General features: G+C 59.7%; 3 protein-coding genes across 3 annotated transcripts; 1 reads left to right on the forward strand and 2 right to left on the reverse strand.

Moving 5' to 3' along the window:
* Positions 1–433: 433 nt before the first annotated feature.
* FTSJ3 (FtsJ RNA 2'-O-methyltransferase 3) lies at positions 434–6,318 on the reverse strand. Its single transcript, XM_065747210.1, has 21 exons — positions 6,142–6,318; positions 5,962–6,067; positions 5,753–5,799; positions 5,586–5,665; positions 5,272–5,371; positions 4,943–5,137; positions 4,740–4,855; positions 3,905–4,009; positions 3,663–3,763; positions 3,501–3,581; positions 3,258–3,407; positions 2,836–2,971; positions 2,529–2,734; positions 2,316–2,436; positions 2,128–2,221; positions 1,750–1,897; positions 1,585–1,661; positions 1,341–1,443; positions 1,036–1,219; positions 856–950; positions 434–629 (listed from the first exon to the last, which is right to left on the reverse strand). The coding sequence occupies exons 1-21, from the start codon at positions 6,206–6,208 to the stop codon at positions 440–442; spliced, it is 2,502 nt and encodes an 833-aa protein (XP_065603282.1). The 5' UTR covers positions 6,209–6,318; the 3' UTR covers positions 434–439.
* Positions 6,319–6,869: 551 nt separating this feature from the next.
* On the forward strand, positions 6,870–10,189 carry PSMC5 (proteasome 26S subunit, ATPase 5). The gene is made up of 12 exons (XM_065747254.1): positions 6,870–6,967; positions 7,227–7,298; positions 7,790–7,859; positions 8,012–8,109; positions 8,351–8,407; positions 8,531–8,761; positions 8,840–8,966; positions 9,070–9,260; positions 9,352–9,450; positions 9,541–9,651; positions 9,753–9,839; positions 10,089–10,189. The coding sequence occupies exons 1-12, from the start codon at positions 6,929–6,931 to the stop codon at positions 10,140–10,142; spliced, it is 1,236 nt and encodes a 411-aa protein (XP_065603326.1). The 5' UTR covers positions 6,870–6,928; the 3' UTR covers positions 10,143–10,189.
* A 1,029-nt stretch (positions 10,190–11,218) lies between these two features.
* On the reverse strand, positions 11,219–23,269 carry SMARCD2 (SWI/SNF related, matrix associated, actin dependent regulator of chromatin, subfamily d, member 2). The gene is made up of 13 exons (XM_065747253.1): positions 22,998–23,269; positions 16,590–16,774; positions 15,116–15,158; positions 14,523–14,645; positions 14,313–14,432; positions 14,026–14,121; positions 13,166–13,267; positions 12,828–12,989; positions 12,455–12,552; positions 12,103–12,238; positions 11,783–11,905; positions 11,592–11,693; positions 11,219–11,420 (listed from the first exon to the last, which is right to left on the reverse strand). Exons 1-13 carry the CDS (start codon positions 23,163–23,165, stop codon positions 11,367–11,369), a joined length of 1,512 nt encoding a protein of 503 aa, XP_065603325.1. The 5' UTR covers positions 23,166–23,269; the 3' UTR covers positions 11,219–11,366.
* Between the last annotated feature and the right edge of the window lie 201 nt (positions 23,270–23,470).

The following is a 23,470-nucleotide window of genomic DNA, read 5'->3' on the forward strand; positions in this document are numbered from 1 at the left end:
AGCTCCTCAACTTGCCCAGACGCAGGACACAGCCCAGAGCATCGTCAGACCAGAGTTTATTTCTGCCATAAACGAAGGCCAGACACCGCTGAGCACCCACAGCCCCACGCAGCTCTGGGACTTCAGTCACGGCCACGTTTGTCACCAGCATGGGGACAGCAAGGGCTGGAAGGACACCCGTGCCATCTCTGCTGTCCAACAGTCCGAGCAGCATCCCAACAGAAGTGACAAACCTGGAGGTGTGACCTCACAGGCCAGCAGGGGCACGAGGTCAAATCAACTCCCCGTGCCCCACGGGGGGACAGGAGGCGATGTCACACGAAGGCAGTGATGGGAGCGTGGGGCTCCGTCCCAGCCCTGATCCCACAGCGGGGAAAGCGGGAGGTGGGGGTGGGAGGGCAGGAGCCAGCCGTGCCCACCCTGCGATGCCATTCCCACGTCACTTGCGGCGTTTCTTCTTCTGCTCTTTGCGTTTCTGAGCCCTCACGTCCTTCTTCAGGCGGCTGTCGACCACCTTGAACTGCCCCTTGACGCCGGGGGGGCGGCGCACGCGCGGTCCTACGCCCTTCTTCGCCACCAGGTAGGTGACCTGCCGCTTCTCCTTGCCCAGCCCGGCCTTCTTGTAGATGCTGCGGGAGAAAGGGAAAGACAGGACCGAGGTCCTCAGAGGGGGACTGGTCCAGGAGGCGGCTCTGGCACACGTTTACAAGCCCGGATCAGCTCCCTCTGCCTGCTGCGCCCCAACTCGGGCTTCTCCCATCCCTCAGCCCACCCCGGCCCTGAGCTGCTCCCACAACAGGGGGGCTTTGCTTTGTGACCCCACCAAGGGAGCTGCGTCCCGGCGTCACCACTCACCGCCGCAGCTGGGCCACCTTCTCCCGCTCCGAGATATCCACCGTGCTCACCACGGCCTCCGCTTTCTTCTTCATCTGCTCCATTTTCTTCAGCATCTGAGGGGACAGGAAAGGGTCAACAACAAAGGGGGAACGGAGCGGGGGGGTCCGAGCCCCCAGCCAGGAGCACAGCCTCACTCACCCGCCGTTTCTTCCGAGCTTTGGCCTCTGCCACCTTCTTGATGGGGCGGGCGTTGATTTGGCGCCAGCGCTGCCGGTATTCCTCGACCGTCTGCCGGTCCAGGGGGATCTGCTTGCGTCGGTGCTGCTTCTCCTCCTCTGTGAACCACTCTGGCAGCTCTCCCTCCTCCTCATTGAAGGAATATCTGGAAAAGGGGGGGGGACCTGGTGAGCCGTGGGGTCCCAGCCACGTCCCTTGATATGAACGTCACCTCCTAAGAGGAGAACGAACGCTGTTTCCCCTCCAGCTCCCACAGCTGCACGTACCTGTTGAAGGAATCATCAATCAAATCCCGTTTGGCCTTTTTGGAAGTGGCAATGACGGAGCCAAGTGCCAGGCCCTCTGCATCCAGGACACGTGCTTTCTTCACTGCAGCGCACAGAGAGATGAAAGCCTGGCGAGCGGCCCCAAACCCAGAGAGCAACTCTGAGCCCTCCCACCCCCCAGCTAAGGACTGCGACCCTCCTGTCACCAAACAGACACACGTGACACACAGCAGCCTCCACTCACCCGGGTCCTCAATGGGCACCACCTCGAAGCCGCATGGCTCAACCAGGCCCCGCTTTCTCCCCACTGGTGCTGGTGGCCTGCAAGGAGGAAAGCAGAGCACTCAGCATCCTCACGTCCCCGCTCTCCGTGGCTGTGGAGCTGTAGGATATCCAGTCCGCCCCTCACCTCTCCTCGTCGCTGCTGCTGTCATCATCACTGCTCTGCTCAGCCTGAGCTTCAGCAGCATCAGCTCCTGTGTCTGCTGCAGCCTGGGGCTCAGCCACGGCGTCCTCCTGGGGAACCTTTTCCTTCTGCCCCTTCTTCTTTGTTTTGCCTGGGAAAATGAACCAGGGGGTGAGAGAGGGAGGCCCCACCGCAGGCCTGTCCCATAGAGACACAGCTTAGTGCTAACTCATTAACTCTGCAATGACATAGACAGGAAAGCAACTTCTGAACACCTCCGTCCTGCTCAGAGCAGCACCCACATCACGGTTTGATCCAGCGCCCCAGAAAGGGACACGGGGCTGTCCCTCTGCATCCCAAAGCAATGCAGCCCCCACTAACCTGTCTGGGACTCACGCTGTCTTTCGGCCAACATCTGTGACTGCCCCAGCTCCAGGTCTTCATCTGCATCATCCTCAATGCCGGCAAAGGCGTCCTGAGGACAGGGAGCAGCAGGTCAGGGGACGCAGGGGGGATCTGTTGGGGCTGAGGCTGCCCTAGCATTTCGTTTCTGACACACTGGAGCTCACCTTCCCAAACCACAGGCTGGTCTGCCGCTCCTGCAGCACTGACTTCTCCTCCAGGGGCACCAGCAGGGGATTTTCCTCTTCCTCCCCTTCCTCCTCCTCTTCCTCCTTCTTAGGCTTCACCCTGTGACAGCAGCAGGACCAGCACCAAAGGCCAGCCTCTGCATTTGCTCTTAAGGGAGGTCCTGCCCCAGGACGGCCCACCCCAGCTCTCACCTCTTTGCACCCTGCTCTCGTCTTTCCCTCTCCAGCCGGCGCTGCCGGGCCTCGATCTCCACCAGCTCCTCCGGGTCCAGGTCGCTAGCAAGGGACACGTCATCCTCATCATCTGCATCTGAGACACAGATGTCATCGTCCCCAGGTCTCATCTCCAGCAGAGCATCTGCTGACGCCATGTCCCCCCGGGCCACCTCATTCAGCAGCTGCAATGCAAAGGAGACGGGAGTGAGGAGCGTGAGCCCGTGCGCCCACATCTGCCTGAGCCCTGAGGCTCCGGGAGCCTGCTCTGCCCCAGCCCACACACCTGGGTCTTCTGGATAGTGTGGAGGGAGAACATGCTGGTATCGCCATCGTCAGCAATGGAGACGCCAGGGAGGTCCATCTTCAGCTCCACGCGCTCACGCTGCTTCCGCTGCTCCTTCAGGATCTTCTTTTTCTTTCTGGAAAAAAAAAAAAAACAACAAAAAGGGAAAGGAGTGAGGCTGCACTCCCAGCAGCTCATCCTTATCTCTCTGAGCACTGGGGGTCACAGCAGGAGTCACTCCACTGTGAGGGGTCCGAGTTTTGGGGCAAAGAGAGCCCACATTGGCTTGGAGAAGCAGAGGACCCCAAGAGCACCCGGAGCCAACCCCCTTCACACAGACAAATCCTAACACCGCTGCCCTGACCCCCTATGCCACTCCAGCACAATGATCCCCCATCTCTCCTTGGCTGAGCTGCTTTTACCTTTTTAGCTCTGCCAGCTCCTTGGCCTTCATTTCTGCTAACGCCAGCTCTACCTCCTCCTCTTCCTCGTTCACCACCTCATCAGCTGTGGCTTTTGGTGATGCCTTCTCCTCTTCCTCCCGTCCTTCCTCCTCTTCGCCAGAGCTCAGGCTGCCAGAAGGAAGGAAGGAGGTCAGAGAGCCTTTCCTGGTGGCAGTCCCTTCCTACTGCGTCGGTGCCGTGGGGCAGCTCCGTGGTTCTTACTTGATATCCAGCTCCTTTGCCTGCTCCTTCAGCTTTTTAGCCAAGAATCGCCTCAGTTTTGTCCTCCAGTTCAGCAAGGCCCTACGCAGGGAAAAAGCCTGTCAGAAACACCCCTCTAGGCCCAGCGTGATGCCTTGTCCCTATCCCAGCCCCCCCCAGCACCTGAGCTCCTTGCGGCCCAGCACGCGGATGTCCTTGCAGCACTGACGCAGCTCCTCCGTGGTGGAACTGTGATTCTCCAGCTCTCCATCTCCCAGCGTGATCTGGATGAAGAGTGATGAGGCTGTGACTTCTGAGGCCCAGCTTTCGTCCTGCCTCCCTTCCACAGGACCAGGAGCAGGGCACCCAGCTGCCCCTTCTCATGGCTCTACGCTCGTGGGGAGCTGTCTCTTGCTGGCACTCACCTCGTTGGCCTTGGAGAGGAAGTCCACGGGGTTGGGAGCCTTGAGGAAGTCCATCAGGGTGAAGCGGTGGTAGAGAGTGGTGTCACCGTCTGCGTAGCCCTCTGCCTGCAGGAGGAAGGCACAGGACAGCTTCAGCCATCCCCCACACAGTACTGGTTCAGTGTATCTCACGCTCTGTTGCAGCAGCCTACGTAAACGTGGCTACGTGATCCAGGACCGAGAACAGTCCCCACGTGCCTGCAGAGTATGGGGCCAGCTCTAGGATGCCTCCTACAGCCTCACCTCGCACCACGCTGATGACAGTATGGATTTGTGAAGCTGGCTTCACCGTGGCAGTTTTCAGCGTGCTGTGTCCTAACCATACCTGGCAGACTCCAAACCTACTGATCAGTGTTTGTAAGGGAGAGTTTTACTGATCCATCCTCAGCCTCACAACTCGTTTTACTGCTTCTCCAGCACTGCACCACCTCCTATAGGCATAAGCCTCCCTAACGCTTCCTATTCCACCACCTTACACCCCAAGTCTTTCATTTTTCTGGCTATCTTCACTTATTACACGCTCCACAGCATCAACCCCAGCTCCTTTCATTTGTTTGGCCACACTGCCCAGTGAAACAAACTGGCATCCTCCTGCAGCTTCTCACCTGAGCCCTCTGTAACCACCCACCTCAGCTTTCCACAGACTCAACTGCTGCACCCCGAGTTTCCTTCTGTCCCACAAAGACCAGATTGCTTGCCAGGATGAGCAGCACAAGAGAAAAAGCTCCGCAGAGCCAGAAGCTGAGGCTGTGATGAGTGACACTCAGCCCACCCCAGCAGACCACTTTCCTCATACCTTTGGCTTTTTCTTGCTGACAAGCTCGCTAACAGACTTAGCATGAACCTCCACCTCCTTGAAGGCGTATTTCGGGTCAAAGAACTTGCTGTCAATTTTGTCTGGAGCCTGATAACCTGGAGTGGGAGAAATCAGACCTCAACAGGTCTCTCCAAGACTCGATTCAGAGCCTGAAGCAGCATGAAGTCCTCACGGCCACTCACCCTGGCACACCACAAAGATCTCAGCAGACTCATTGCGCGAGGCTTGCGGCTTGGTGGCCTGGACCTTGTGGAAGAACTGCTGGAAGATCCAGAGGAGAGGCTGGTAGTCCCGGGAACGAAAAACCTTGGTGATAAACCATCCACCTTTGCAGAGGAACTCACAGGCCAGTTTCAGAGCCATGAGGGTCAGGTTGGCTGCAGTGGTGGAGAAGAGCAGTCAGCAGAGTTGTCTGTCTCCAGCAGCCTGCTCCCTGTCTCACAGTGCACGCTGATGTGTCAGCTACTCCGAAACTGCCCCAGGCCACGTGTCAGCCCTGGGTGACCCCCACCTTGGGAGTAGGCATCGTGCACCCAGCTGGCCCCCACGTTGGGTGCTCCGTCGTTCAGCACCACGTCCACTTTCCACGTCTGCAGCTCCTTGCGCAGAGCCTGAGGGATGGAGCTCGTGTTAGTTCTGCTGACCTCTCCTGTTCCGCACGAGCTAGCAAGCAACTGCCCCAGTCCCCATCCAGAGCTCCCCATCCAGTGCTCTGCTCAGCCCTGGTGCTGGTTTCAGCCCCCAGCAAGTCCCACCAGGCAGAGTGATACCCCCAACCTGCACAGAGCTGCAGGGATGCTCAGGGCAGGGGACAGCAGTTCTCACCTGGCGGCATTTCTCAGTGGTGATGTCCTCCTGTAGAGTCACTACGTTGGGAATGGGCTTGATAGGAACCAGATCCACCCCTGGTATAAAGAAGAGAGGTAAAAACTGCACATCAACCCCGCGCTCCAGCCCGTCCCAGGTGCCTCCCAACCCTCCACCTCACTCACCAATGACCAAGCTGGAGACTGGCATGAATTTGGAAGCCACCTGCAGCCTGCAAGGAGCAGAGAGGATCAAAGGCACTGTGAGATCTGAGAAGAGCCCTCAGTGCTGATCAGTGCTGCCTTGGCCTCTGACACGGAGCAGCCACAACAGAAAGCAAAGGGGCTGCTTTGCAACGAGGTCCCAGGGCAGCACTCGGCCCAGAGGCACTCACCACCCGCCGGGGGCTGCGCACAGATCCAGCAGCGCTCGCGCCTTCTGCAGGAACTGGAACTTCCTATTGAGCTGCAGCAGCTTGAAGGCGGAGCGGGAGCGGAACCCTGCGGGAGGAGGCCTGGGGGTCAGGGGGCTGCCGAGGCTCTGCAAAGCCGGGCCCCCAGGAAGCAGAGCTCACCCGTCTCCTTGGCCAGGTGGTAGAACTTGTCCCGCCGGCTCTTGCCCACTTTGCTCTTCTTGCCCATGGCGGCGGGGCTGGGGACTGCTCTTCCCTACTAGCAGCAAACTGCGGCGAGGCAGAGGGATGAATGCAGCCCGGGGTCCCCTCTACGGCACCACCGGACAACCCCGGTCCCCCCCCTCTCCCCCCAGACCCCGTGCCCCTTCCCAGCCCCCACAGTCCCCCCCAGCCCCCGTGCTCCTCCCCCCCAGCCCCCCCGGTGCCTACACCACAAACCCGAGCCCGGCCCCGCACGCTCCTCGTGCGCGCCCCACCGTACCCCGCGCCCCGCTTCCACTTCCGCTTCCGCTCAGCACTCACCGCCATCTTGGGAGTGGAGCCCCGCACTGCTGTACGGCCGCCGAGGACCGGCGAAGAAACGCAGGCCTGGGAAAGAAGCAGCGCGGGTGAGTACGTTCCTCAGAAATTGTCTAGGTTGTACTTCTTTCCTTTCTATGCCTCATGAAACAAAGAAACTTTGAAAATTGACCTTACCAACATGGGCGACGCGGACGGACCGGTGTCGCGCACGCGCACGCGCACTCGCACAGAGCCGCTCCATGCGGCGCATGCGCATCATGAGCACAAACACCGCGCTTCGTAGCCACAGGCGCTGCGGGACCAGACTACGCATGCGCAACCTGGCGAACGGGAAGTGGCGCAACCGCGTCCGCCCCAGCGGGGGCGCAGGGCGGAAGCGGCGCGGTCGCCATCTTTAGCGGCGGCGGAGCGGCGTCGCGGTTCAATGCCGGCGGAGAAGATGGCGGTGGACGGCCCTGAGCAGGTGCGGCCGGGCGGTGCGGGTGGGGCCGCGGGTTCGGTGCGCCTGGCTGCGGCCGCGGGGCTCTGAGGGCTCCGGGCCCGCTCGCGGCCTGCTGGGCGCCGTGACGCGGCGGGACCCCGCGGGCGGTGGGGGCGGCTCCGGGAGGGGACGTGGGGACCCTGGGGCTGAACGGGGCGGGGATCGGCGTTGGGGGAGGGGGGCTGTGTAACCGTGGGGCAGGGCTGGGCCGAGCTCGCTGAGCGTGCTCTCGTTCGTGCAGATGGAGATGGACGATGGGAAGGGCGGCACGGGGCTGCGGCAGTATTACCTGTCCAAGATCGAGGAGCTGCAGGTGAGCCGGGCTGCGCTGTCACGGAACGGGCCCTAAAGATCGACTGATGGCAGTGCTGTGCCGTGGGCTGGGTGCCCCCAGCAGGTCCTGGCCCTGGGCACCTCCAGGGATGCCGAACCCGCTGCCCCAGTGCCTCACCGCGCCCTGAGAAAGGAACTTATTCCCAACATCTGACTTCAATTTCCTTTCTTTTAGTTTAAGACTCTTCCTCCCCATCGTGTCATTATTAGACGTTGCAAAAAAGTCAGTCCCTCTCCTGCTTGTGGGCTCCTTCTGCAGGCTGGAGGACCGTAGTGAGGTCTCCCTAAAGCCAAAGTGTTGTGCAGCCGTTGGTAGTGGGGTTTGGCTGAGCGCACCTTGCCGGGGGGGGGCTGTGCTTCTCTCCTCCTGGCCCCAGGACAGTAGCTGCCCTTGTTCCTCACACCGGAGCTGGCGTGCTCTCTCAGTTTGAGTGCTGCGTGGAGAACTCAGCAAAGCTCCTCTCCCCACAGCTCATTGTGAACGAGAAGAGCCAGAATCTGCGGCGCTTGCAAGCGCAGAGAAATGAGTTGAATGCCAAAGGTAAAGCACAGTTCTCTCAGCGTCCTTACCTGAGGCTCTGTGGTCAGCCCTGCCATGGGACGGGGGGATCCCGACCCCAGCTGGGGGGGCTGCCCCCTCAGTGGGGGCTGTGGGTCTCTCTGTTTCTCTGCTGACGTGCCCTCTCTCCGCAGTGCGGCTGTTGCGGGAGGAGCTGCAGCTGCTGCAGGAGCAGGGCTCCTACGTGGGTGAGGTGGTGAGAGCCATGGACAAGAAGAAAGTGCTCGTGAAGGTATGGAGCTGAGCTGCCCTGGGGTTGGCTCCTGCCAGCAGCTGACCGCCCCTTTGTCCTCACAGGAGCACGAGCTCTGCAGAGGGTCTAGCAATTAGAAAAGCTGAAAAGTGAGAGGTGCCCTGCTGAGGGCAGGAAGGCTGTGAGCTGTTTGGTGGGGGCTGAGCTCTCTGTGCCCCTTCCTAGTGTGGTGGGTGGGCAGTGGAAAGTAAGCTTTGTGGTGTTAACTGCTGTGTTCCAGGTGCACCCGGAAGGGAAATTCGTGGTGGATGTCGACAAGAACATTGACATTAATGATGTGAGTGTCTAGGGGCTGCGGGTGGGGCGTCGTGGCACTCTCCGCGTTGGTTGTGGTGTGGGTCCACTTGGAAGGGCTGTGGGGTGGCCCGACGCTGAGCTCTCCCCTCTGCTCTCAGCGCAGGTGACCCCAAACTGCCGCGTGGCCTTGCGCAACGACAGCTACACGCTGCACAAGATCCTGCCCAACAAAGTGGACCCTCTGGTGTCTCTGATGATGGTGGAGAAGGTCCCGGATTCCACTTACGAGATGATCGGAGGGTTGGACAAGCAGATCAAGGAGATCAAAGAAGTGATTGAGCTGCCAGTCAAGCACCCGGAGCTGTTCGAGGCGCTGGGGATTGCTCAGCCCAAGGCAAGTCCAACCTGGAGCTCCCTGGGTATGGCTCCTTACCCCAGCGGTGGTGCTGAGCTCACCCTCTGCTGCTTTCAGGGCGTGCTGCTCTACGGACCCCCTGGCACTGGCAAGACCTTGCTGGCCAGGGCTGTGGCCCACCACACAGACTGCACCTTCATCCGCGTGTCAGGCTCCGAGCTGGTGCAGAAGTTCATCGGTGAAGGTAAAGATTCTCGTGCCAATGTGAGCTGCAGAGTGGGAGGGCTCTCGTGGTGCTGGGTGGCCGTGGGACTGACAGCACGTGGCTCAGCTCTGCGCTCCTGCAGGTGCCCGCATGGTGCGGGAGCTGTTTGTGATGGCCCGGGAGCACGCTCCCTCCATCATCTTCATGGATGAGATCGACTCCATCGGCTCCTCCCGCCTGGAGGGTGGCTCTGGTGGGGACAGCGAGGTGCAGCGCACGATGCTGGAGCTCCTCAACCAGCTCGATGGTTTCGAGGCCACCAAGAACATCAAGGTAGAGGGGTGTGCTGGGCCTGGGCGTGCCCTGCTGGCCCCGTGATGGCTGCGGGGTGACTGCTGTGACCGTGGCTGCTGTTTCGCTGCAGGTGATCATGGCCACGAATCGGATCGACATCCTGGACTCAGCTCTGCTGCGCCCCGGCCGCATCGACAGGAAGATTGAGTTCCCCCCTCCCAATGAGGAGGTCAGTGGGGCTGGGGTCTCTCTCGGTCCCCTGCTGTCCCTAGCTCTGCCAGGGTGCAATTCGTGTGGTTTTCCCCCTTCTGTCCCCCAGGCCCGCCTGGATATCCTCAAAATCCACTCTAGGAAAATGAACCTGACGCGTGGCATCAACCTGCGGAAGATCGCGGAGCTGATGCCAGGGGCATCGGGTGCAGAGGTGAAGGTGAGCTGGGTCCTGCAGCAGCCCTGGGGGCTCCACAGTGCTCCTTGTCCTCGCTCGGTGGGGGCCCTGGGGCAATGTGAGCTGCCTCTGTCCTTTGCCAGGGGGTGTGCACAGAAGCTGGCATGTACGCGCTGAGGGAGAGGAGGGTGCACGTCACACAGGAGGACTTTGAAATGGCTGTTGCTAAGGTAAGCACAGCAGAGCAGCTGCTGGCTGTGGGAGGCAGGAACTTGGGAACAAGTGTGAGAAGGGCCTGGGGCTGAACAACAGTGCTGGGGGGGGGCTCTGAGCAAGAGCCTGGGGAGGGGGCGGCCTTTCCTGGGGGGAGGATGAAGGCTGTAGTACCTTCCCAGTGCAGGTTGCTTTGAAAGTGGAGTTATTAAGGGGAAAAGGGAAGCTGTGTGCTGGGAACCAAAGTGGCTCTTGCTTATTCCCAGGTGATGCAGAAGGACAGCGAGAAGAACATGTCCATCAAGAAGCTGTGGAAGTAGGGGTGAGCCAGGGGCCGTCATCTCTAATAAAGTGCTGCTGTGTGCACGTCTGCTTTGATTTGGGTTCAGGGGCTGCAGCACTTTTCCCCACTGGAAGGAATCCCACCACACACACACACAGAACTCTGCTGCTAACTGGTTTTATTAGAAAATAATCCAAAATAGACAAAATGGTTATGCAAGAGGCAGAGCAGGCACCCCCTGAGCCATACACCCTGGGAATATGTAAACACCCCCCACCCCTCCCCCCCTCCCTCTGCCTGTGACCACCCGGAGGAGGCCGGGCTGCCCTACCGGGGACGTGTGGGCACAGGGGCCAGCAGGGTAAGGCACTTCAGTGGGGTCTGGTGGGTGCTGCACTGTCCCCTTTGGCCCCAGTGCAGTGTCCCCACGCTCCAGCCCCTTGCCCCAAGCATCTCCAGTTCTCAGAGCCCCGGGGGGGCCCCGCTGCCTGCAGGCTCTGGGGACAGAGCTTACCCCCCATACCTCGTATCAAGCACAGGGCGAGTATGTAAAACAGCAGCGGGGGTGGGGGGGGGGTGGAATAATTGAGTGATTGTCAAGAACTGAACGCTACAAACTCTTACATATAAAAAGAACATTGGGCAGCACGAGCCCACCACGAATCACTGCATAGTTTGAGGTGATGAGTGCAGTAAGAGGAACTCAATATATTAATCACATACAAACCCACTGTACAAAATGCTTTTTTTTTTTTTCCTTTTTTTTCCTGTTTTTTTTTTTTTTTATAAAACCTGTTCACAAAAAATAGTGCAAAACGTCGGCCACCAGCGGGGCTGGCATTTGGAATGACAAAACTTTGGTTGAAGAGGGGCAGGGCTGGGCCTGCCCTCACGGTGGTGGGGAGGGCTGGCAGGGCAGGCAGCAACGCCAGGAGGGCTTTGGCCAGAGGCAGGGCAAGGAGGGGATGAGCCAGAGCGTGCTGGCATTCACTGCTACTACAGGGAGAGGAGAATGCACGATGCAAAAGCAAGGAGGTGTTAACGCAGCAGGACCGGGGGTGGGGAGAACCAGGGGACCCTCTGCTGCTCTGCCCGTGGTGAGAGCATCCCGGCTGAGGGGAGCCCAGGGGTACGAGCGGCTCCGAATCCCTCCAGGCACGTAGGGTTTGTGCAAGTGCTGTGTTTGATTCCAGTAAGAAGTACCGTCAGGCTCAGGCAGCGGGGAGAGGAGGAGGAGGAGCTCCTGAGCCCTGCTGGCCTCTTAAGTGAGGCGGATGCCGAGCACTTGTTCCAGTTCCTGCCGACGCTGCTGGACCTGGAGGAGGCGGGGATGGGTCAGGCAGGGCTGGGGGCAGGCAGGGCTGGGGGCAGGCAGGGCTGGGGGCAGGCCCTGTCCCTCTCAAGAGGAGCGGCTCCTTCTGTACCAAGGGCCCCAGCTGCCATCTCAGCCCAGAGGAGCACCCCACCAGCACGGCACCGAACCCACCTTGGCGAAGATGTGTCTGCCCACAGCCTCCTGCGCCCAGGGCTGTTGGTAAAACTCAGCTCGCCGCTCCTCCTCAGGGTTCCCGATCACATCCGTTATGATCTGAGCAAAGCAAAGCACCAAGGGGAGAAGAGGGTGAGCACTAGGGCTGGCTCCTGCTCGCCCCCCATCGCCCTGCCCCCGCGTTTTACCTTGAGGTCCCTCCTCTGCGATTTGATCCACTCCTGGATGAAATCCTGCGGGTTGTTGCTGAAGCTCAGCATGAAATCGCGCTGTGTCTTCAGCTGGTTGATGGATTCGATGGTCTCGTGGATCTGAACAGATGGCAGAAGGTGAGAGGCAGCTGTGAGTGACTGCGGGGGAACTGGAGTTCACACCAAGTCCCCAAAACGAGGCACTGCTGGCACCAAGCTGCTCCAGGGGCAGTGCCAGGAGTGCCATCCTGCTGCCTGCCTGCAGCCCAGCTCCCACGTATCGGGGAGCCCTGGAGGAAGGGGGGGGATCCCCACACCTTGGCATCCAGCGAGGCGATCTCCTGCTGGTTGGTGGTGGAAGCCAGGAAATTGCTCATCTGAGCTTTCAGGGGGTCATCCACCTCCACATCGATGTCGTAGCAGGCTGTCTTCTTCTGGTCATTGGGGTCCACACTGGGAGGAGGGAGGGTGTTAGGGGAACCTCCCTCCTCAGCCTCAGAGGCAGATCAACCACCCCCAAAAGCAACAGAAATGTCCCAAGGAGCTCCCAGAGATGTTGGGCTGATTCTTCCCCACCCCGTGAGCTGTTTTGAGCTGGACACTTTGCATCCTCAGCAGCGGGGTACCCGTTGCTCCCACCCACCCCCAGGGGTACTGCTCCACTCCTACCTGATGGTGTGGTTGATGATGATGGGATCCGGGTGCTGCAGGAGCCCTGCCAGCTTCATGGGGATCTCAGAGAAGCGCATACGAACACAGTTGAAGATCTGGAGGGGTAGAGCAGAGCCAACATCAGGGGCTCCTTCCACTCACCACATCAAGGGTTAGGCAGGAGCAAGCTTTCCCCCAGCCCTGGTTTGTGCATATCCAACTGATGGGTGCACACCAGAACGTGGGGAGGGGGACGGCGATCAATCCAAGCCAGGAAAAATGCTCTTCTTCCCCTTCGAAGGATGGGAATGGTGCTCTCCTCCCAGCAGGGACCCACACAGCTCCAACCGGGCACGGGCACGCCAGAGGCGGCGAAGAGCTGCGGACTGACCTGGCGGAAGTAGCGGTTGCAGTTGATGTACTCCTTCTCGTGACTGTCCTGCAGCTTGTTGTGCTTGATGTAGAGCCAGAGCGCCTGCATGATGCTGGCACGGGTCTGGGTGTGCACCCCCAGCAGGCGAGCCAGGCGAGGGTCCAGTTTGTATTGTGGTGGCTGCAGGGTGATGATGCAGGATTAAGGGCACGGTGCCCCACGCAGCCCTCGTGCTGCTGCGGGCTGAGGGCCGTGCCCAGAGCTCCTCTCTGCTGCTTTCTGTCCCCCGCCCCAGCCCACGAAGCTGAGCTGTGCTGGAGAGCAGCACGGCCCTGTGAACAGCCCCAGCCCCCTACCTGGTGATCCAGCATCAGCAGCAGGGTGCACTTCACATTGACATCGCCAGGACGCTTCACTTGGAAGCCATCGGTCTCCTGGGTCGTGGGCAGACGGTGCCACTGTGAGAGCAAAGGGACAGTGTTTAACTTGGTCTCAGCAGTGCTGATGTGCTCCAGCCCGGCTGTAGGCAGTTCAGGTGGAATGGGGGAGCACTGCGTTGGTTTGAGTGCTCGATTCCAACTGCTCAAACAGACCCTACAGCCAGTGGGATCACAGTCCTGCTTCACCCAGCAGAGGGGCTAGATGCCACAACTGTTCTCAGCAACCACTCCACAAGTGATGGGGGTTTACCTCCAACAAGGGGGTACCAACACAGGAACTAGCATTTGTCAGAGGTACAGCACAAGCTGGGTGCAGGGAAAGTCTGTACCAGGCAGGAGCACTCCAATAAAAACAGACCTGATCCCACTGCCAGAGGATCACTGTCTGCCTGGCTCCAGACTCGCAAATCCATGGGAGCTGCCTGAGCCACCCACCAGAGCCAGCTCCAGGCACGGACACGAGGGAGTTAAGAGCCAACCTTGAGGCTGCCCTGGAGCAAGCAGCGTGCTGCTGGGAGCCATCCAGGTGAGAGGGGCAGGCTGGCCTCACCGGGCTGCCAGCCAGCACCACTGAGCTGCAAACTGCAGCCCGCAAAGTACAGCAGCGTGGTCCTTGGGGATGGCTCTGCACTGCTTTGCTGAATACACAGAGCTGCCTCTCCACCCTGAAGCACCCAGCGAGGCTTGCTGGTGCTGGGCTGGGAGCTGAGCACCTGCAGGGCCACCTCCCATGGCACTGAACAGCCCTCCTCACAGCGCAGCCAGGCACATCTCACCTCCACCAGATGGTTGTCTGGCCCATACAGCTCTTTGTCCAGCTCGATGACGAGGCTCTTGAAAAAGGAGGAGAACTTCCTCTTCTGCTTGCTTGGCTGCAAAACATTGCGTGCGAGGCTTGGCCTGATGCTGCCAACACCACGGAGGGCCCCAGCCCAAAACACCGCCTCCAGCACCCAGGGAGAGAAAGACTGCATCCATCCCAGCCAGGCTCTCAGCACAGAGCACCAGAAAACCAGCACAGCCCTCCTCCCACTACCAGCTGTATCCCTGCCCAGATCCTCACGTCCTCCAGCAGTTTGCCCTCCACACGCAGCTCCCAAGAGGCCACGCGCTCCCCACCCTCTCCTTCTTCTTTGGCCGGGGTGAAAGTGTTGGAGATGTAAATCCTCAGCTTCCGCTTTTGCTGTGGAAAACGAAGAGGGAGATGCTTGGAGCGAGAGGATGGCTGGCAGCACCCACCTCCCACCTCCACCCCGCCCAGCTGCTCACGCACCGTCAGTGGTTTCTTAATGGCCTCCTGAATCTCCATCCTCTTCCGAGCGATGGTTTGGTCCAGCTTGCGCTCAAAGGCGAGGAGGTCCATGTAGGCCTGGGATTCTGGGACAAGCTCCCGGATCTGTCCGACAGCAGCACTCAGTCAGAGTCCCCCACGTGCTGTGGTGCTGCCCCGTCCCACCCCAACCCCATCATCTCTACGAGCGCCAGGGAGTAACCGAGTGACAAGACAGGCACAACAGCACCACTGCACTTTTCAGAGCTCTCCCTGCATCACAGAGCTGTACTGATTGGAGCCTGTCACCACACCCAGCATCCTGCTCCATGCAGGGACCATAACCCTGCACTGTCACGAGGGATCCCAAGAGAGAAGCTTGGGAGCAATGAGGGCTCTAGGCCCCAAGCCACTGCTGCCCCTCGCTTGCCCTAAGCTTGCTTAAACTGTGCAACCCACGAGATGAAAATGCACCAGGCAAAGTTGGGACGAAGGAGAAACACTTCATCAGGCAGCACAAGGTTCAGTGAGATCATCCTACCACGGGGATGACAGTTCCACTGTCAACTCCTTCCAGGCACCAAAGTGACACTCACCCTCTGTGGCAGGACCTTGTCAGCCATCTTCCTCCTTTTCACCCTGCAAGAAAAAAAATAAGTAAATAAATGATCCTACAGCAATCACAGGACACTGCAGATCCTGTTGTTTGCCCATCTAACACAGCGTGGTGGCTCTTTTGGCCCCATCCAGGCCATGCATGGGGTCAGGCTCTGTGGACTGCTGTGGTGCTATGATGGATCAGTCCGAGCCCAGGATCCAACTGCAGCAAAGTGTGATCCAAAGGGAAATGTCCCCTGTCAGCTGTGGGACAGGGGCTTTGGAAGGGAATGAAGAAAGGCTGTGAAAACATCTATAGCAGAAACCATGGGAGTAGAAACTGTATCCCTGTGGGAAAGCTAAGACAAGTCCAGAAGGGAAGGTCTGGGAGCAGCAGAGCCTACCAAAAGGGAGAGAAAGCCAGCCCCTGGCTCCAGTTTGCCATGCAGCTCCCAGGAACATAGCAGACATGGGGAAATGCTCTCTTACTCTGCCCAGTTTTTCATTCAGTTATGTAACAGACCAGCACGCACAGGAGAGCTCCTTTTCCTCAGCAGCATCTAGAGCAGCAGGGCACCAAATGTGGTACTGCTGCCATCCCGAGGCGTCCCAGGGCCACTAAGGGCTGGTCCTGACCCCACTTCTGCAGTCAGCCAGGAGCAGGGAGGCTCAGCAGAGCTCTGTGCGCTGCTCCCCAGCACAGCTGATCCCACGTAGCTGCAGCCTCATCCAGCTGCTGACGTCCCCATCCAGTGGGGGAGGACATCTCAGCCCTGTGTCCTTAATCCCCAGCTTGCTTTGGAGCACAAAATGGATGCACAGCCCTGGCACGGAGATGGCAGTGACTCCCTGCAAAGGGATCACAGAGCTGTGAGCCCTGCTGTGCAGCAAGGGCAGAGAGGGGGACCAGAACATCCATCAGAACTCAGGGAGCCTGAGGAACAGCCTCCAGTAATCTAGAAGCCCTCATAGAAACAGGAAACAGGGCAAAAAGATCAGCAGCGCCACCAAGAGAGGAGCTGCTGACAAAACGGCACGGCTCACAGAGACCATCCCAAGTCGTGCTGAGATCACAGACGTGGGGAGGATCCGTGCAACCTGCTCTCTGCAGCTCTGCCTGCCTCCTGCCAGGGCTGGGAATTGAGTGTCCACCTATCTCTGTGCCTGCTCAGGCCAGCACCATGCACGAGAAGGGGGAAAGAGCCTGATGAACTGCTGCTTAAGCTAAATCATACAGCTTTTTGGGTACTGTTGGGGGGATCAGAGCACGGGGAAGCTGCAAGCCTAGTGATGTGCCCCAGCCTCACCCACCACCCCAGCGCCGAGCTCAGCAGCAGTGGTGCAAGCAACTGAGCCACGCTGTAGGTTTCGGTGGAGAAATGCAATCAGAAAGCAACAGCCAGATCCAGAGGGTGAACCTTCCACCCCAGCCCACCCCAGCCTGGCTGAGGGTGCTCCTGTGTCACCCCTTACCCTCTCCTCTGGGCGGCCATGGGTGGCTGTGACTGGGGAGCCAGCAGGCGCTTCCTGAAGGGGTCCATCATTGACTGTGGCAGGCCGGGGCGCAGCGGGGACGCTGCTCCATACGGGGGTGCTCCTGGAGGTCCCACCTGCATCCCTGCCATGGGCATGCGGCTGCCTGGTGGCATCCCAGGACGCTGGGGGGGGGAGAGAGAGAAGAGGGGGTGTTAAACACGGTCCCCCTAACCAGGGGAAGGACATCAGGAGGGCAGCCTTTGTTCCCAGCAGACATAGCATGCCAGCTCTGGCTGCATCCTTTCCCCTCCAGGCACCTACACAGGGCACTTACAAACCCCACTGGGATGTTTAAGCACCTCTGCGTGAGTCCCAGCCTGGGGCAGTACGTGTGGTCCCTCTGCATGTCCTCCAGCAGAGCAGTTTGGCCAGCACCAGCACTGCCAACTGCACCACACACAGCCTCTGGATGCTCAACAAATGCTCTCAGCACCCCGCTCCTGCTCATCCTTACTTGCTCCAGCACGCTTTGCCTGCACTCTGGGATTCTCTGATCCTCCAGCTCCCCGCTGGCAAGGAGCTGGTGAGGCTGGGAAAGCCACCAAGCCAGCAGAACAGCATTTCTCCTCCGCCACAGGCTCTCTGACACGCCAAGACAACTCCTGCAGCTCCCTTCCTGCCTTCTGCCCCACATCCTGGGGACAGAGACAGAGCTTTGGTGCAGAGGAGCTAGCAAACTCGTTATCCCAAAGGGGCCGGGAGTCCGGCAAGGAGAGCTCAGCCACAGGCAATGCTGCAGGCTGCTGAGCTTGTATCTGCATGCAGGCACAAACTCCAGTGCAAATCCACAGAAGATCACCACCAGCAGCCTGCCTGGCCTCAGCAGCTTTTAGAGGCAGGCTCAGAGCCACGGTGGGTGCTCGGAGCCAAAAACCCACTCAGCTCCTTGCTGGAACGACCAAAGAGCCTCTAAATGCAAACAACAGAGGAGCTGAGGCTGCTGGACAATACCAGCAGTCCTTGCTCCAGAGCCCACAGCCACGGGCATCCCTACAAAGTGCCAAACCAGCAGGAAACCCCCCAGATAAACCAACCTTGTTACAGAGAAGCATTCCACAGCTGGAAAGCCAAAGAGCAGCAGCCCAGGAGGCGGCAGGACGGGGACTGCAGGAGGAATTCAAGACACACTCACAAAGCCCATTGCACAACCATGTGCTGCTTTCACCTTTGCTTGGCTTCCCATCATAGCTGCCAACCTGCCCGTGCTACGAGGCAGCAGCTCTCCATAACAGCCCCCAGATGTTCTGCTCCCTTTGATCAGCCACGTTTTGGCAGCGCCTCGCTGCAAACAGGACTGCACAGGCTTTGTCTGCCGGGGTTCTGCACGGAGGACGGTGCTCCAGGAACAGCACTGACTCGCCTGCAAGGGCTAACGGAGAACAAACGAGCAGGAAAAGAGGCTGTGACGTTTGTAATTAGCAAAAAAAAAGAAAAAGAGAAACCCCGATGAAAAAAAGCCGTGCAGGATCAGGGCTGAAGGCTTTGTGGTCATTTTTTTTTTTTTTTAATCTCCCCCAGGGAAAAGGGGAAGGAGGACTCCTCCACGCACCGTTTCTTTCTCAGTTTATTCTCGAGATTTGCAATGTGCAGATGGAAAAGTCACTCAGCAAATCAAGGTGACCTCTGCTGCAGCCACGCAGCCCCCACAGAGCCCCATGGAGCCCCCGGAGTGCCCCAAAGAGCTCCATGGACCCCCCCAGAGAGCCCCCCAGAACCTCACAGAGCCCCCAAAGATCCCCACGGAGCTCCCAGAGAGCTCCCCAGTGCCCCACAAAACCCCTGAAGTGCCCCGAAGAGCTCAAGGGAGTCCCCGGAGAGCCCCACGGAGCCCCCAAAGAGCCATACAGAGCCCCCCCAGAGCTCTGTGGTGCCCCACAAAACCCCACGGAGCCCCACACAGCCCCAAGGAGCCTCACAGAAACAAACAGAGCCCCAAAAGAGCCCCACGGAGCTCCCCCAGAGCCTCACAGAAGCGCACAGAGCCCCACGCAGCCGGGACACGCGAGCACAGCGTGGCCGTAAATCCCGGGCTAAGCCATTAAGCAGCATTACAGCCACAGCAGGGTGAAGCCTCCAGCACCCTTCAGAAAGCCCTGCAAACGAGCAGGACGCAAGAGGGCTTAAATTCAGGACATTTTATTAGAGCAGCTCAAATGGTGACCTTGCTTACATCCCTCCTGGATGCCAGGTACTCCGGGGCGGGCTCTGTGCTCTCCATCTGGGGCAGCACTACGGTCCTACCCCCCCCCCCCCCCCTTCCAGATGCCACTTCATCCTCCCCACTCTGCCCCACGTCCTCCTCCTCCCACCGCCAGCGGGAGCGGACAAAGGGCAAAAATCTCGCAAGCTCCGCTCCAAGGAACGAGCTGGATGGCATCCAGCCCTCCCCGCTGGAGAATGAGTAGAGCCATTTGGAAATGGGACAAAAAACAGCTTGTTTCTGCTCCCTGCCAAAGCTGCAAGGACCAATCGGGCTGGCCGTGGAGCAGCGGTTCATCCCAGGTCAGCACACAGACCTCTCGCATTTGGGGAGCTCTGCTTAGAGTCAGCTTCCATCGGAGCTGGAATGCTTCGTGATGGATGCTCAGCCGTGTGACAGGAGCCCTGCAGCCTGCCAAAGCCTCTTCTTGAGGAAGGGCAGGCCAGAAAGCAGGCGCTGGTAGCAGAAAGGGGAAAAAAAAAAAGAAGAAAAAAGATGGGGGGGAGGGAGGAAGTAATAATATTGAAGGACAGATCTGCGAGAAGAAGGGTACAGAGCGTGTTGGAAGAGAAGCAGTAAGTCAGGAATCAGCCCTAGAGCCTCTCTCCATCTTCTCTCCAGAGGACAGCTCTCCTCCAGAGCCCGGCAGTGAGGGGGAAGCTCTTCCCAAACAAAAGGACCATCTGCACTGAGCTCCATCCTCCCATCTCAGCTCTGCCAGGAGTGTGAGCAGGGTGCGTGCTCCCGAGGTCCACGTGCATGCAAGGAGGCTGAAAAGCACCGAGCACCAGCAGCTCCATGCAGATTCCCCAAGCACAGCCTTGAGGAGGGCTCAGAAATCCCCCAGCGCACCGAGCTGTCCTGACACACGTCCTGTTTTCACTCGGCTTGCTCTCTGCACACACTGACATTGCAGCTGGGGAGTGAAAGCCCACGTGTGTCCTCGCCCAGGAGGTGCCAGCTCCTCCTGTGCCAGCTCCCTGTGCATCTCAAAGCTCTTCCCATCACGACGCAGGCAAAAGCAAATCCTGCCCAAACAGGATCCCAGCTCCATGCTGGGCTGCTCTCACAGGCAGCTCGACTGCTCGGGATAAACTGAGATCCCTGCAATGCACCCCAAAATGCTGCTTCGTTCCCATGAGCAAACCCCATCCTGGGCAGGGAGAAGAGGCAGAGTGAACATCAGCAGGAGGGTGCTGCTGCTGGCGAGGGGTCATTGCTAGCTGCAAGCTCTCGGACAGCTCCCTGCTCCCAGCACACCCGTGCTGCAGGCAGGCTGCTGTGATGCTCCTAAGATCAGGAGTAGAAGCCTCAGCTAAAAACTGTCAGTGAGGAAGTAGTAAATCAAAGGGTGGACGGGCAAAGCAACAGGCAGCGAAACCGAGCAGGCTGAGGCCACGTGCTGCTGGATGTCAGCACCAGCTGAGATAACCGGGTCCAAGCAAACTTGGCTTTGCAGCTGCAGATGTTCTGGGTCAGGGGCTGCCTCGCCACGAGCCGTGCAGGCTGCAGCACTCACAGCAGGACCTGCAGCTCAGGGGAAAGGCCACGTTAGTAAGGTTTTCTCAGCAGCTTCCACGCCGCAGGGACTTGGCGAGGGAACAGAAGGGATGCACGAGTTACAGCCTGGGACTTTCACCTCGTGCTGATGTCTGTGATGAGAGCAGGATGGGGGGGGAAGGGGTTGTAGAACAAAGAACGACCTGAGGAATGGAGGCAGCAGCAGCCAGAGGAAGGAGGACTCATGGGATCGTAAGCCCTAAACACAGGTGTCAGTGCAAGCAGGAACAAGGAAGAGAGGTGCTGGGTTCCCACTTGACAACGTGGCAGCCTCAGGAGCACAACGTAAAGGAACCCAAGGGAGGAATGGTACCCGGTGGAAAACACTGCTCAGATGTACAGGGAATGGCTCTGAGGGTCCCCAGAAGGATCTGGTGGAGGAAGAAAGAGCAAAGGCCTTTGGCAGCAAGCTCTGGAGATGCTCTCCCTGAACAGAACCTCATGCCACGAATCTGACAGAGAAACAAAGGGCTCCACGGCCTCTGCTGCTGCCTGCTTCCCTCCAGCCCTGAGAGGACAGCGATTCTCTGCTTCGTGCCATGCCTCCACTCAGCTGGATGCTCGGCCTCTGATGAAACCTGCCTTGGAAACGGTTCCCCCTGGGAAGGGTGGGTCAGGCAGCGAGGCGAGCGGCCGATCCCCGCCTCACTGCTGCTCCCGGGCCAACCACCAAGAACCCCACTCTCCTCCCCAGATGGGATCCAGCAGATCTGCTCAGGAGCATCAGACCCCCAGAGCTGCCTCGGCCATCCACAGCCACGGTTCCCCTGAAATCACTTTGTTAGCAGCTGTTTCTGCCCCGCGGAAATGGGATTCCTGCTCGTCAGCAAGTGCCAATGAAATGCTTTTAAGAGGGCACTTCACTAACTCCACTTTCTGCCACTGATCTGCGCCAGCAAAACAACAGCACAGGTTAACTTCAAGGCCACGGCACCGCTCTGCACAACCCTTCCTCCACCGTGCTGAAGAACTGTGTCACAGGGCTGAGCCCATTCCCCACCACAGTGCCAACTGCTTAACTCAGGAAACCCCCCAAGCCTGAAACTCGCACCACAACAAACATGAGGAACTCCTGCCGAACTGATGCTAACCTGGGCCTTGGGATGGGGATGGACACACCACCAAGCAGCTGATCACCCACTGCCTGAGCATACTGCTGAAAAATCCTCTCCTTTCAGCTCGGGAAACATCAGTCCCAGTGCCAGAGGGAGTTGTCCTCCCAAATTCCCTGCTTGAGCTGCTGGTGAATAGCCAGACACGCAGGGATGTCAAAGGATTAGCATATGTTTAATAATCCACTGATTAAAGAGCCCCTAAGCTGGCACAGACGAGGGCTGTTGTGTTTCCCAGTGAGCATAATGGAGCAGAAGGGGCCTGAGTCACTCCCTACCCCCCGAGAAATCCTGCGGGCACAGCAGCGCTGACCGCTTGGTGGGGAGGAGCTGCTTTCCACGGCCTGCAAATTGCAAAACAAAGGACAGACCGTATCGATTAGACCCAGTCCCCTCCCGCTGCAGGGCTGCTCTGCCAGCAAGCTGCCGGCCAACGATGTAGGTTCACCAAACACCGCAGCACGCTGCCATATGCTCCCAGCCTCACCCGACCCCAACACCTGCCACGAGCACGGGGGGAAAGCAAGCATACGTTCCCCTGTTTGGATTTTGCAACCTGCTGCAGTGCAGGGGAGCTCGGGGAGAAGCCTCCCCACAGCTCTGAGTCAAGTTACAGCCGACGCAGGCCCGGATTGGCCTCGCTGAGCCATCTCAGTTTTCACTTTGGGGCTTTTCGGCTTCACGGGTTGTTTCCTCCTTTCGAGCAGCAAAGCTCCGGGGTTGGAAATTCCCCTGGCCCTGGCTTTGACGGATTTCTTCACTTTGAACTCGGGGTGCATTGCAGAACCGGGCTCCTCCACCTCCATCTGAGTATCTCCCCATGCCAGAAAGCCAGCAACCTAAATAACCCCACAACACGTAGGGAAAGGAGAGGGGGGGGGACGACCAACAAGGAGGCAGAAAGAAGAGCAGAATCCAACCGCTCCCCAGTGCTGCTGAGGCACGCGTTTCCTCTCCCCGACCCCATTCCTTCCCCCACCGTTCACCAGCACCGCTATCCCTGCCACAGAGGAGGACGTGCAGCGGGGCCGGCGATGCACACAGGGGGTCCTACAGCACCGTGTATACCCCATGGATCTCGTGCTGGGCCCGGCAGTGCCCCGCACCGCGGAGGGGGGGGGAGGGGGGGGGGGGCCGAGTCCAACTGCAGACCCCCCCCGCAACGGCCATAGGGAGGAGCGTTTCTCCGTTAACAACTTTTTTTACGGGGGGGGGGGAGGATGGGGGGTTGAAAAGTTTTATATCGGGGGGAGGAGGTTGCAAAGCGGCAACGAAGGACAGCACAGCGCAGAGGGGGAACGATGCAGCTCCGCGCCCTCCCCCAGCGCCGGGACCGCAGCACGGCCCGGGCCCCGCGCTCAGGAAGCACCGCCGCTTCCTCCGGGCCCCAAAGGCCGAGGCCTCTGACCCTCCCCCCCCCCCCCCCACGTTCCCACCCCTCTCATCCCAGAGCCGCCCCCCGCCCGCCCTCACCTGGTACTGCGCGCCCGAAGGCCCCATCGGGCGGTACCCCGGAGCGGCCGCGGAGGCCGGAGCCGGGCTGGGGCCTCTCATCATGCCGGGCCCGGGGCCCGGAGGCGGCGGAGCGGCGGCGGCGGATGGGGGCAGAGGGCTGAGCGGGAACGCGCCGCGGGCGGCCATGGCGGGGCCGGGCCTGAGGGGAGTGGGGGAGTGGGGGGGGGCGGCCCCCACCCGCGCTGTTTACTCGGAAGCGGCGGCGCCCGGAGCTGAGACAGCGCGCCGCGCTGCAGGCCACGCCCCCTCTGCGAGGCCACGCCCCCTCTGCGAGGCCACGCCCCCTCTGCGAGGCCACGCCCCCTCTGCGAGGCCACGCCCCCTCTGCGAGGCCACGCCCTATGAGATTACACCCGGTCGAGGCCCCGCCCCCCACGGATGTCCCGCCCCCTCTTCAAAAAGGCTCCGCCCCCCAGCGTGGCCCCGCCCCC

The sequence above is a fragment of the Cyrtonyx montezumae genome, unplaced genomic scaffold, assembly GCF_038088225.1.
Source record: "Cyrtonyx montezumae isolate F1298 unplaced genomic scaffold, pur_monq_1.0 scaffold_43, whole genome shotgun sequence".
In the NCBI taxonomy this organism is placed as follows: domain Eukaryota; kingdom Metazoa; phylum Chordata; class Aves; order Galliformes; family Odontophoridae; genus Cyrtonyx; species Cyrtonyx montezumae.

Excerpts from the sequence above, each read along its gene's own strand:
- FTSJ3 (XM_065747210.1), bottom strand. The coding sequence starts at position 6,208 with ATGGGCAAGAAGAGCAAAGTGGGCAAGAGCCGGCGGGACAAGTTCTAC. Across the intron at positions 3,582-3,662 it reads CTGGGCCGCAAGGAGCTCAG|GGCCTTGCTGAACTGGAGGA; the intron begins GTGCTGGGGGGG and ends TTCCCTGCGTAG. Across the intron at positions 1,662-1,749 it reads AGCAGCAGCGACGAGGAGAG|GCCACCAGCACCAGTGGGGA; the intron begins GTGAGGGGCGGA and ends TCCTCCTTGCAG.
- SMARCD2 (XM_065747253.1), bottom strand. The coding sequence starts at position 23,165 with ATGGCCGCCCGCGGCGCGTTCCCGCTCAGCCCTCTGCCCCCATCCGCC. Across the intron at positions 16,775-22,997 it reads CTTCGGGCGCGCAGTACCAG|CGTCCTGGGATGCCACCAGG; the intron begins GTGAGGGCGGGC and ends TCCCCCCCCCAG. Across the intron at positions 12,553-12,827 it reads GCAACCGCTACTTCCGCCAG|ATCTTCAACTGTGTTCGTAT; the intron begins GTCAGTCCGCAG and ends CTACCCCTCCAG.
- PSMC5 (XM_065747254.1), top strand. The coding sequence starts at position 6,929 with ATGCCGGCGGAGAAGATGGCGGTGGACGGCCCTGAGCAG. Across the intron at positions 7,299-7,789 it reads CCAAGATCGAGGAGCTGCAG|CTCATTGTGAACGAGAAGAG; the intron begins GTGAGCCGGGCT and ends CTCTCCCCACAG. Across the intron at positions 8,967-9,069 it reads GCAGAAGTTCATCGGTGAAG|GTGCCCGCATGGTGCGGGAG; the intron begins GTAAAGATTCTC and ends GCGCTCCTGCAG.